Here is a 13373-nt window from a genome sequence, read left to right as displayed (position 1 = left end):
GCCACGGGGGCCGCGTGAAAATATAAGTAGGCTGGATGGAGGAGAGAATGGAGGAGAGGATAGAGGGATGTAAGAAGCCTGTGTGGAAGTTTAGAAAAAAGAAAGAGATGATGGAGTGAGAGTAAACTGAGGTGGAGACCGGGAGGTTGTGTGAAGGAAGGAAGTCAGAGTGGAGCGATGAGAGGCATCGTGTTGTGACGACTTACGCGACATTCTCCTGTCATCCTCATCCCCGCTGTGTTCCAGCATCTCCACGCTGCCCGCTCGCCTCAGAGAGTACTGCAGGACATTGTCTAACGGGTTTTCGCGGTCCTGGAAGGCAGGCAGAGTGAAATAGCGCTCATTGTGTCAACTGCATCACCACATACTGTTCAAAGTGTAACAACAGAGAAACATTTACACACCAACATTGAAACTCATTTAAGGAAAAACAATATTATGCTTTAATCTAGAGCAGGGGTCTTCAACGTTTTTTAGGCCAGGGACCCCTAAGCTGAAAGAGAGACTGAGTAGGGACTCCCTACTGCATATATTCTATACAATTGAGTTGCATATTAAAATGGGCCAAATGGATAAAAATAAATGGATATTATTTTATGTTTTAATGTTAAACATACATGTGGATGTCATAGAGACTCCTTAAGCTTAACTGTATGGCTACCATAGTGGCTACCTTACCTATAGTAAGCTTATCTTCAACGTGTAAATACTTCTTTCTTTTTTTTAAATAGGCCAATTTATCTTTGCTGTTAAAATGTTGGATTTATATTAATGTATATTTTCAGACATAATAAATAAAATAAAAAAAAACTTGAAAAATGTTAACATAATTTGGTGGCCCCCTGTACTAACTCTGAGGAACCCCTAGGGGTCCCAAACCCCCTGTTGAAGATCTCTGATCTAGAGTTTATCTCACAGTGGATTTTTGAGGCTGATATTGATATATGAAAGTTTGAAAAGTATATCTGATCAAAAATAAAAAATGAAAAAGCTAAAAACACAAAGAGCAAGACAGGAAGGAGTTAAAGGATGTGTGTTTAAAGTTCAGTAAAAGGCACGGGTGAACATAAGCGTGGACATAAGTGAGTGTGTGACACTATTTTGATCCAAAAGGGAAACCATTTTACCACTAATTTAAGTGGTACATTGAAAGTAAAACTCTGTGTGCGTTGTGTGTCTCACCAGCCTGTCGATGACGTTCTGGATGGTGTTGTACCACTCTTTAATCAGAGAGTCTGTCTCCGACTGCAGCAGAAACTCGTTGCCCGTCACTGTCCTCAGCTACAACACACATTTACAGATCAGCTCCCCAAATGATGATTATTTTTTCACACGTCCTATACAACCAGTTTGCCAGGTGTTAAGCTCAATTGTTTGCACATTTCTTGATGTTAAAGACAGTAAAAAACATAATCTTCCTAGCCTGGTTGACACCAGACCCTTCTCAGTTGTAACTGAGAGTGGGTCTGGGGAAGGTTCATTCACAGCTCATTTCCAAATGGGCATCACCAACGGACGCCGCTCAAATGCCTCTGGGTGCAATTGGATAGTCCTTCATCCAATCAGACCAACGATCCGGGTAAACGTAGCAGCGACAGCGGCATCAACAGGTTGCTGCGCTTTGCTGGCTGTCATGTTGAATGTAAACAAAAAGCTGCTTGCCGTCGCTGCGCTATCATCATCGTGTAAAGCCCGCCTCAACGGTTGTGATTGGTGTCTCAGTTTGGAAAAATTGGAAATGGGCTTGAATGAGCTCTTGGCCAGACTGACTTGCAGAGCAAATCTCAAATTTGCCGGAAGTTCGTCAGGGTTTTCCCAAGCTATAATCGTCCACATTTCACTGGAAAATTAATTTTTACTGCTTCCTCTTCCTCACTGAGAGTCACTCAGTGACCGGGTGAAAGAAAGCTTCTCACTCTCACTTCCTTCGCTGATAAGGACAAAAGTAGGATTATATGTTTTACTACTTATCTGCTATCACATCGTCCTCACTGTACATCAGCTCAATGCAACAATTCAAATGAAAGGATCGCTGAGGTCTGAACAGTTTTGTAGTGCGTAACAGTTTCTTGATTTCTCAAGAATGAGTGTTTGAGGTTGATCAAATTATATCTTTTCACTGTGTTTTCTGATTACTGTTAGTCCACTTGTTTCCTACCTTGAAGACGTTTTTCTTGCTAGACAGGTTGTTGGCCCAGTGCAGCTGTGCTCCTCTTAAATCCACACTGCTCTCAGGACGACTGTTTCCTGGTTTCTATTTATAAATAAACAGGTACACACACACACACACAGTTTATGAACAGATGAGTTGATGTGTGTCGTTTCACGATGAAAAATTATCACATGAAAAACATGGAGAAATGTGTGCAACATAGTGGACAGAAATATCCAGCTGTGTGCTCACTTTTTGGCAAAGCTACCAATCTTTGTGCAACCGACCAGAGTCAGCTGTCTTAAAAAGTTGCTTCACAATTTTCAAATCTAATTGAAGGAAAAAAAAAACATGCAGAAAAACTGACATCTGCACTTAGAAAATGACTCACAACAGTTGGCTTAGGATTTTCAAATTAAGAAATATGCTTCATGGAATGTTTTCCACCCAGTTTTTAGTTATAATATGCAGGGAAAGAAAACACTAATTTATGTTTCTTGCAAAGACATTACCTGGACTAAAATCACACAGAGTTGTCTGAGCTCTTACCCAGCTGGAAGGTGTCTGTGATTTAGGATCTTTAAAGAAAACCAGACTGTTCCCAACCAGCACCACCCAGGAAGGACTCCAATTCTTCCTGCAACCCAACAAACACACGTATACTTATCAGATTCAGCCCTGCAAATCATACTCACCATCATTTATTCAAACACTATATTCATACAAAGAGATGCAATCCTAATACAACTTTTTGTCTTTCATGGGAGCGGCCTAATGACGCCTCACCTCAGTTTCCGGCCTCCTTCTGCGATCTTCGTCTTGTTCAGGAGGCCGGCTTTCTCCAACTCCTCAGAACACAATAAAAGGGGTTTAAAGCACAATATGCAATATCCCTCTGTGTAATACACTGCATCCTGAGCAAACCCATTTTATTCGAATGTTGCATCATTAAAAAAATAGCGGGAGGGAGCTGCTCCTAAATCTCCCACTGCGGTATGGCCCCGTTTAAGGTGCAAGGGAAAAGAATGAATACTAACTAGGAAGTTATAGGTTTTGAGTATAGTATATAAAGACAATGAGGAACAAACTAAGTTTATTTTATTTTAGGTTTTGAGATATTCACTTCTGAGACTGTATTTGTTGTGCTCAAAGAATTAAAGAATTATATTTGAAAAACTCAAGTGCAATGTGTTTATTCAAATACAATTATTCTGATAAATCCTAAGACCTTGCTGTGGACAGTTTTCTATAGGTTTCTTTTAACTTCAGTAAAGTAAAAAAGACTCTGTGAAGACACAATGCACTTTTAATAATATCTGCAAATAAAACAAAAACTATCTGCTTGACTAGTTTCCCCTCTCGGTTACTGGGAAAGTATGTTTTTTGTGATAATAGTGAGTTGTCCCTTTAATATCTGACTAAGTACAACAGGTAGACAGATCAAGCCGACAAACTCATAAATAATTTCCAACATTTCTCTCGGCCTATTATCATTCAGAAAAATCACATTGGCCATCACATTCTGGAGAATCAGTATTTTGTCAGAACTGGATTTGACGAATATATTTTATTGGTATATGAAACAACACTAGTGAAGTCCTACACTGTCGGCAGAAATATGGCCACTGCCTTGTTTTGTTATTGCTGTGTGTTGGGATAACAGCATGGCTGCCAAGTTCACTAAACAGGCTGGTTTGAGTGTATGATTGTTTTTTTCTCAGAATTCGTTTGAAAAGGTTTTGGAGGAGAGAAGCAAAAGAGACTTCAAAAATGTTTTCAGTTTGAGGTTTAAACACCCTCTTTATGATGGTTTTAGTAGTTTAAAAATGAGTTTAAAAGCTAAGGATACCCAGATGCTAAAAGGAATTGTGTGCTCAAAGCTGTCTATCAATGCACAATATTAAATCAATATATAAAATATTATACTCATGTACAGGTATTTTTATTTCAAAAGTAAAAAGCAGTGTTTTCTCACCGGTGTGCAGCCATCACTGTCTGGAGAGCTCTCAGGAGACGGAGGCTCCACGACGATGTTGGTTAAATTACAGGAGTAATCTCTGCACTGCTGGACCAGCTGAAAGACAGGAAGTGGGCATCATCAGCGGTGTTCATTTGTCTGCATGTGTATATGTCCAGTGTTTTGTGTGAAAACTGTTAAACGTGTATGCATTCCCCCTTCCGTCTGCATGTCTGTGATTACTGTACACCTTCAGTACCTTGCCGTTCTCAGGTAGGATCATAGACTGGGAGTGGCTGAGCTGCTGCTTGACATCATGCAGAGCGGCAGAGTTCTGGCACTGAGCATCGGCATTGCTGATTGACATCGTGCTCAGGGTGTCAGAGGAGACGGCGCGCTGCATGCTCTTCACAGGGGTTAAAGGTCGGGGTCAAACATTTGGGTCAGTGGTGAACAAGGGCAAGGGCAATCACTAATTTATTGTGTGTGAACGGAAAAATAAATACAATATGCTCCCATTGTATTTTAATGTCAGTGGATTTTGTGAGAGCTGTTAAGTGTTTTCTTATGAATACCTATTGAGACTATAGAAGAACTGTTTCCTCTTTATTATATTTACTGTATATTTAATTATTTAGCTGATGCGCTTGCCTTGAGCAACCAATTAAAATCACAAACAAGCAACAGTGAGGAGCAACAGAAAGGTCAGGAAACTTTTTGAAAATTAAGCATGCCGTTTTTTCTCCTTAATTTTCAATATTCTGATGGTAACACATTTTATGTGAGATTTATTTTGCACTTTAAATACAATTCACGCAAACAAGCATGCAAAACATGTAATAGAATCAAGGAAAACATTAACTCTTCTACTTGCACTAGAGTTGACCATAGGTTTTAAATTTGAATCTGTGTAATGAAGAAGCACCATACACTGTGTGTTCATTAGTATAAGTATTGACACCACAAGCAGCAATTTGTCTTGAATGCTGTTTTATTCCCATCTGCTGTTTCAACTTTTCATTCAATAGTATACCTACGATGAGGACCTTAGCTTACTAGTGGGACTTTTTTCTCATTGGTTCATTTGATGATTGCTTTGTTTCTCTGACTGATAAATGCTCTAAAATAATTAGATTAGACAGTGCCTCAGTCAGGGAACTGGTTGCTGGCTTGCAAATCATTCTTACACGGTTCTAAATTTCACACCTCACACTGCGTCACCATTAGCTTCAACAGGGTTTCTTATCTTTGTCTGCTCTCAATTCTCCCAGTAGATATTACACCGTGGTAGCCACTATGAAACCTTCTGCCATTTCAGATCAATTCTGAATTAAGCTGCAAGTATTTTAAACAATTCCTCTTTGGGGAAGAACAACAATGCAGCAGCAGTGCATTGTCAGTTTACATGTATGAACTGCTAATATGAAATGAAGCATTCTGGCACTCTGAGAAACAATAAATACCATAATTATGAGTTTTGAGAATTTTAAAAACTGGCAAATGGGGACAAACTGCAGTTTCCTTGAGAAGTTCAAATTGTTTTGCTTCACTTTACAGCAGGAGCAGTGAGGCAGATGCATGTATGTGCATCTATACTTTACAAGCCAAATATTTATAATCCCACGCACTAACAGCTACACGTGTGCATTGTCGCATACAAATTCCCACAACTTCAACTTTTCATGCAGCAGCAGCCATAATTAAGTACCTTTCCCAATCGCAGTAACCTAGTTACAACAATCAGACTAAATAATCCTCCTAATGTTTGCCATCTTTTCATGCAAGGGGGGATTAGCACTATGAGCCAAATCTGCTACTTTGCAAAGACGAGACCTTTAAAAGGGCTTTAAACCAAGCCCACCCACACCCCACTGTGATGCAACATGTTGCATTAAGAACTGCTTGGGTAACTGCCTTTCTTTTTACACCATGAGTTGCTATTTCACCACCTTAATATGCATAAATGCTGATCTCTGAGAATCTAAAGAGCATAGCTGGTATTACATTAATGTATTCTACAGTAATACAGTGGAGATGCACTTTTTGCAAATCTAACAACTCGAGTTCATTGATTTTCATGAGGAAAATACCCTCCATCAAAAGCCCTTTAAGCGTTCATAAAACACTTAGGATTACCCTCCCAGTCAGACATGCAACAAGAATAACAAAGAATGAGTTTTCAGCTTTTAAAAGAAGAACAGGAAGTCTATGTTATCTATAGATACTTATGTACAGACATACAGTTAATGCTTCTGGTGGTAGATGTGCAAACAAAACATGTTGCAGGATTTTTTCTTAATGTGCAGTGACAAAGTCATGGTGGCAGACTACGCCACCAGAGCTGCATGGTGTCCCGTTTTGTTAAGCAAATGCATCCTGTTGTGTCGTGAGAATATGTAAAACTAATAAAGTGCGCTTATCTTTTACTTTTAAAAGCATTAGCCCTCTGGCGATAAAAGAGTGTCACCTGTTTCATCTGCCAGCCACCGTCACTTCTCCTCTGGTGGCTCTCGAAGAGGAAATCAGGTGTCAACTAGAGACAATGAGAAAGACAAAGAGACAGGACACACAAATCACTATTACTTATATTTGATTGTCAGTTTTTGTGAAAACTAGACTTGTCACCATTTCGGCAACAAAATAAATTTGATCCCAAATAGATTTCGCACCTACATGTAAAAACAGGATGCTGACAAATGTTTTCAGTAAAGATAAGTCATGAAGACCGGGCTAACGCTCACACAAACACCGAAACTACTCCTCTCACATCCTGCCAGCTAAAAATGCTCCTTGATTTACCATCACAGTGCAAAGACACACACACACACACACACACACACACACACACACACACACACACACACACACACACACACACACACACACACACACACACACACACACACACGCGCCCATATTCAACACATTAACTGAAGTTAATGAGAGGCAGTTGCTGCCGTTGCTTAGTAAGACTGAAACACAAACTGTATAGTACTTGTTTGAATCAGGCATGCAGATTTTTAGTTGTTGAAATGGATCCCACACATCCTCCATAAATACAGTCGAATGAGCTCGTTGAATGACAAAGTCAGTCGCAACACATCTGACAACGAAAAGCCAAATGAGCTATATTAGCATAACAACCACATGAAACCAATTCAGCTCAATTTAACAAGCAATACATTTTACATTTTCTGTCAGGAATTCCACATCAATAATGACATGAAAACAACAACACACCTAGTTATATGATATTGCGTAAGTAATTAAAATGAACTTACAGCATAGGTGCTCATAATCACTGATCACCCAGTTATACAATCCAGGACAACTCTTGTTTCTGAGAGCTTTTTTTGCTGTCAAGTTTGAGTCCTTAGCTGCCTGTCATTTAATCTCAGACTTTTTCGTTTGAATGTCAACGTGTAAAAACCATTCATCCGTCCCTCCTGTCTCAGCATGCATCTACTTCCCCATTCTAGAGGGAAGCTGCCTTTATCAGCTGGTACAATCATTCTTTTGTACAGCAGCTCAGAATAATCACACCAGAACGTTGCAGACATTGCCACATTAACTGTCACTGTCCAATAGGTTTTGTTTTTAAGTTAATAGGCAAAGACGATGGGGAGGCTTTACTTCAGTGAAAGTACCATAATGTTTAAATAGTCTAAATAGCCTTTATAATCTTACTTAAAGCAGCCATATTATGCTCATTTTCAGGTTCATAATTGTATTTTAAGGTTGTACCAGAATAGGTTTACATGGTTTAATTTTCAAAAAACACCATATTTTTGTTGTACTGCAGTGCTCTCTCTCACTGCTGCAGATCCTCTTTTCAGCTGGTCTCTGTTTTAGCTACAGAGTGAGACCTCTTTTCTTCTTCTTCTTCTGTACTATCTTTGATTGCACTCGCACATGTGCAGTAGCTCAGATGTAGATCATGTCAGCTAGCTAGCTACATAGACAGTAAAAGAGAGGCTGTTTCTACAACTTAATGAATTAAATGAGGGCGCACATGTAAGTAGTTCTTTTGTAGATTATGGTGAACTTGTGTGTGTTGTAGCAGTGCTTTGCTATTGAGAACGAGGTAGCATGCTAGCGTTAGCATGCTAACGCTACGAGCTAATGGTTGCGGTTAGCCTGCTCGTTTCGGCTTGTGACGTCACAAGCCGTGCCGATTTTGAACAGCTCACCCAGAGACTGAAGGCAGGACACATTCAGAAACTGTATCTCACTCTAAACAGCATGGATGGATTTTTTTCAGAGTTTGTATGTGTGTGGAAGCACCAGAGACACAACATAACACCCCAAATCCCAGAAAAAGTGATTTTTTCATAATATGGGCACTTTAAGTACAGAAGTATTGTGTGAAAAATATAAAAGCACTCACAATGAATAATAGCACCTTTAGTGCTGTTTGATTGTTGTTATATTACTTGTTATTATTGTTGCCAAGTATGTGGAAAGATAATAGTAGTTCAGCTAATTTGACAAAAATATAAATTATGATTTGGTAAAAACAAACTGTCCACATATTTGTATTTAAGAGCAAATAAAATGCACACAAGTAGGATTACAAATTGTGTGATCTTACTATATTTAATGTTACAATAACTAAAAAACTACCGGCTACGACTCCATAAAACACGCTCCCACCAACATGAGTCAGTGTTAACACCTTAATGACGCTTGCTGCTGTTGAGAGGGTGTGGAAACTCATGAGCAAGTGAGCAGAGAAGTTAAAATACATGACTAAAAGTTATGGACAATGCTAAATAGGCTTAAATATTTCTACATATTAAAAAGAACACATCTGGAACATGATTGTTGGTGTCGATAAAGAGGTACTTGAGCTCATCATGTTTTATAAAGTGATGATATGTTATGTATTCATTCTGAATCTTCAAAATAAGTAGGTAAGTAACTATATCTGTCTAACATTTATTTTCATTAGTGATTAATCTGCAGATTATCTCCACAATTGATTGATTAGTCGTTTGGTCTATAAAACTGTGAAAAATGTCCTCACTATTTCCCAAATGTCTTGTTTTGTCTGACCAGCAGTTCAAGAAACAAAGGAGTCAGTCAGTCAGTTAGTCAGTCAGTGAGAGGAAGGAGTCAACATGGCAAGGGTTAAAATGTTTTTTTTAAAATAAAAATCTAGACCAGAGAATGCTGTGTGCTAACAAGTAATATGGGTCACCCAGTTTTAAACACCTGGGTCAATCACTTGTGTGACATGCAGGATGCATTATATATCATTGGTGAAGTTACTGTTTAATATACTGTATGTAACACAGAATAAAAAGTGACACATATAGGTCGACAGAAAGCATCTCAAACGGACTTGATGGGGAATCACTGCTTTGATCATGTGGGTATTATTTTTGATGAGCAACATTAAATCTGAAACACTGACGCAACATTGAGGCAACGCCACCTTGAGATGCAAAATGCTTATCTCTGACAATCTGGATCATGCAGCTTGCGTCACTTTACGTAGATGTCATCATTGATTCAGGTTAAATTCATTCACTGATGGCTGGCATACATTCCCAAAACCCTTACACTTGAAACAACATATGTACTTCCTCACTCAGAGCTTACAAACCCTCTCTTGCAACATCACATTTAGAAAAAAGGGTGAAATGAATGAAACAGTGCAAGTTTGACTACGACAGCATCTCTGAGGTCAGGGAGGGGTTTAACGCTGATGAGAAGTTCCAGTGAGCGGTTTAAATTTAGCAATGTTTTGTAATGTTTTGGATTTAAAAGACTCCTCTGTCTCCCTCTGTGTGGCTCTAATGGATTCTGCTCATCTGCATCAGATCAAGTGGCATTACCTTGTTATTCCATGCAGGGATTAGCCCAACAGAAACACCATTTGAGAGGAAGTGTGTGTGTCAAAGAGGGAAGTTAATAAATAAATAAATAAATAAATAAGGCAGTGAGTCGGTAAGTAAACGATGGGGCAACTAGAAAGATGTAACCCCCATTTTAATTTGGCCCAGCTCAGCATTTCTCCCTGCGTTTATCTGGAACACAGTTCAAGTCTGGAAATCTGAACTGTACATTTGTATGAAAATGGGCAGAAGTTGTGGGTTTGTTGTCATCTCACTGTGTGGTTTGTTTGATCAGCAGTGTTTACAGCTGCCAAATCACAGCGGTTTGCACTTAAGAAATGTTACATAGTAATGATTACTTAAAGGTCCTATGACATGCTGCTTTTTGGTTGCTTTTATATAGGCCTTAGTGGTCCCCTAATACTGTATCTGAAGTCTCTTTCCCGAAATTCAGCCTTGGTGCAGAATTACAGCCACTAGAGCCAGTCCCACAATGAGCTTTACTTAGGATGTGCCATTTCTGTGTCCGTAGCTGCCACTTTGCTCGTTTGCAAGCCATGATGTCTCCCTCTTTCTCATGGATGGGCCAAATTCTCTGGGCGGGAAAACAAAGAAAGGGGAGGTAACCTTGCTCCTTATGACCTCATAAGGAGGAGATTCCAGATCGGCCCATCTGAGCTTTCATTTTCTCAAAGGCAGAGCAGGATACCCAGGGCTTGGTTTACATCTACCGCCAAACTTGGCTTAACAACGACATCCCAACCAGCGTGGTGGAGCTAGAAAGCCGCTCTGTCTTCAGAGCGGACAGCAGAGGCTTCGTGTAAGAGCAAAGGAGGCAGTTTATGCATTTATGCAAACAAAACTTGGTGCACGGACTGCGTCACTGTTGATGCCCATTGCTCTACTGAACTGGAATATTTAATAGTCAAATGCAGGCCCTTCCACGTGAGTTCAGCTGCATTGTTGCTATTGCTGTGTATGTACCACCTGATGCCAACAGCAAAGCAGCAATGAAAGAACTTTCCATTACCATTGTACTTATTGTAATAAGCTGGTTAAACAGGTCGTTGCTTGGATTCACCCTTCCTTTTGTTCCTTTAAAGAATACCAGATAGTTAACCAAGTTAAGATCTGTATTTTAAAGGAATACCACCTGAGACTATTTCACAGTTCGGTTTTTGGCCCCTGAAGTTCCAGGGTGGTGCCCCGTTTTGATTGTTTGTTGATTTGATAAAGTTATTAATAACCATATTCATAACTTTATTAATATTGATAAAACATCTTTGATAATTTGCCAATAATTGGATCTGTACACCTACGAATTCCCAACACTCCACAAGAGGCAGTAAAACCTTGGACCATGTCCTCTCTCATGTAAGGTACCCCAGGGTTCCATTCTTGGTCCCATTCTGTTTTCTTTATATATGTTGCCTTTAGGAGCTATTATAGGCAAGCACAACCTGTCATTTTATTGTTATGCAGATGATTTGCAAATGTATTTGCCTATGAAAGTAAATGACAGTGTCGCACTAAACTCCCTGCTTAGTTGTATTAATGATATTAAGTTGTGTCTTTCACAAAACTTTCTTAATTTGAACGAAGATAAAACTGAGTGTATTATTTTCAGTACTTCAGGCACGCAAAATGGAGCTCTGGCATCATACACTAGGTCAGCTGTCAAAAATTAGGGGGTTACTTTTGATTGCAGCATGAAATTTGACAAGCAGATCAGTAATGTTGTTAGAATGAGCTTTTTCCAGCTTCGTCTCCTGGCTAAAGTTAAGCCTTTCCTGAACAGGCCCGATCTAGAAAAGGCTATTCATGCCTTTATTAGTTGAAGGTTGGATTATTGTAATGCTCTTTATGTTGGTCTGAATCAGAACTCCATCTCACGCCTTCAACTTGTTCAAAATGCTGCTGCTCGCTTTTTAACAAATACATCTAGACGTGCACACATCACTCCTGTTCTCCACACCCGACACTGGCTCCCTCTGCGTTTTAGAATAGATTTTAAGATCTTATTGTTTGTTTTCAAGGCCTTAAATGGCCTGGCCCCGGAGTATTTGTCCGAAATTTTAACTTTACGTGAGCACAACCGGTCATTGCGGTCTTCAAATCAGCTGGTTTTAGAAGTCCCAAGGTCAAGGTATAAACGGTGGGATGATCAGGCTTTTGTAGTTGCTGCCCCGAGACTCTGGAACAAGTTACCCCCTGATATTCGCACTATTACGGATGTAGTTCTTTTTAGGTCCAAACTCAAAACCTATTTGTTTAGACTGGCTTTTAATACGTAGTAGTGGTGTGACAATTTCACTCTCCTGTTTCTTTGTAACCTTTCCTGATTTTACTGTGTTATATGTTTCATTATTTTTATTGTACGATATGTTGCTTTATACCTGATTCCTGATGTAAAGCACTTTGGATACCTGCTAGTTGCTGTAAAGTGCTATATAAATAAATTTTGATTGACTGATTGATGTCTACACAAATGTGTCTGGTGCCTACAAAGTCACACCCCTCCCCCACCTTGGTCAGCCTGACCACCTCTCTCTCTTTGTTTCTCATGCCTAAGTACACCCCAGTCATCAAACGTGTGAAACCAACAACAAGATCTGGATGGAAGACGCAGACTCCACTCTACAACACCAGTTCCAGCACACTAACTGGAATGTGTTTGCTGCTGACGCCACCATGGACTCCCAAACCAACATTCACACATACACCAACTCTGTCCTAGATTATATCAACAAGTGTGTGGAGGGAGTGACTACACTACACATAAAACAGTGAAATTATTCCCTAACCAGAAACCCTGGATGAACAAAGAAGTTCGCCTTCTCCTCAAGGCTAGGGACGGAGCCTTCAGGTCGGGAGACCAGGAGGCCTACAGCTCAGCCAGATCCAACCTGAGGAAAGGAATATCCAGGGCCAAACACACAAGAAAAGGATTGAAGAGCACTTCAACCCCTCCGACCCCCAGCGTATGTGGCAAGGCCTACATACAATCACCCACAAATCCCCACGCAACTCTTCCCTACCCTCCTCTACTTCCCTCCCAGATGAGCTGAACCACTTCTATGCTCGATTTGACCGGGAAAACAAGGAGGCAGCCGTCAAGTCAGCTGTTTCACCGGACGAGGACACACTCCAATTTTCCACCTCAGATGTCTGCGCCATCCTGGGCAGGGTGAATGCTCGGAAAGCTGCTGGCCCTGATGGAGTTCCCGGACGTGTGTTGCGAGCCTGCGCAGAGCAATTGGCTGGTGTCTTCACTGACATCTTCAACATGTCTCTAGCCCATTCAACAGTCCCCCACAGTTTTAAATCTGCCACCATTGTTCCGGTGCCTAAACACTCCACAACCAAGGAACTGAATGATTTCCGCCCGGTTGCACTGACACCTATCATTGCGAAATGTTTTGAG

At 40.2% G+C, this 13373-nt stretch overlaps 1 protein-coding gene and 1 long non-coding RNA gene across 8 annotated transcripts in view; one reads left to right on the top strand and one right to left on the bottom strand.

The window, feature by feature from the left end:
* Positions 1-8090, top strand: part of LOC116051372 — a 15006-nt gene extending 6916 nt beyond the window's left edge. The window contains exon 3 of the long non-coding RNA XR_004105336.1: positions 8080-8090. This is a non-coding gene — a long non-coding RNA (uncharacterized LOC116051372). The remainder of the gene's footprint in view (positions 1-8079) is intronic.
* arhgap9 (Rho GTPase activating protein 9) overlaps positions 1-13373 on the bottom strand; it is a 52066-nt gene that overhangs the window by 12518 nt on the left and 26175 nt on the right. For 6 of the 7 annotated variants that reach the window (XM_036002590.1, XM_031301724.2, XM_036002594.1 and 3 more), the window contains 8 exons: positions 6577-6642; positions 4369-4515; positions 4128-4226; positions 2939-3000; positions 2702-2789; positions 2159-2254; positions 1183-1281; positions 207-312 (listed from right to left, as the gene is read on the bottom strand). In XM_036002590.1, the coding sequence (XP_035858483.1) occupies positions 207-312; positions 1183-1281; positions 2159-2254; positions 2702-2789; positions 2939-3000; positions 4128-4226; positions 4369-4515; positions 6577-6642 (763 nt within the window). The remainder of the gene's footprint in view (positions 1-206; positions 313-1182; positions 1282-2158; positions 2255-2701; positions 2790-2938; positions 3001-4127; positions 4227-4368; positions 4516-6576; positions 6643-13373) is intronic. The other variant, XM_036002591.1, reaches the window with a different exon arrangement.

This window comes from Sander lucioperca, chromosome 6, assembly GCF_008315115.2.
Source record: "Sander lucioperca isolate FBNREF2018 chromosome 6, SLUC_FBN_1.2, whole genome shotgun sequence".
In the NCBI taxonomy this organism is placed as follows: Eukaryota; Metazoa; Chordata; class Actinopteri; order Perciformes; family Percidae; genus Sander; species Sander lucioperca.
Note: the sequence above shows the minus strand (reverse complement) of the source record. Positions and strands in the feature narration are given on the sequence as shown.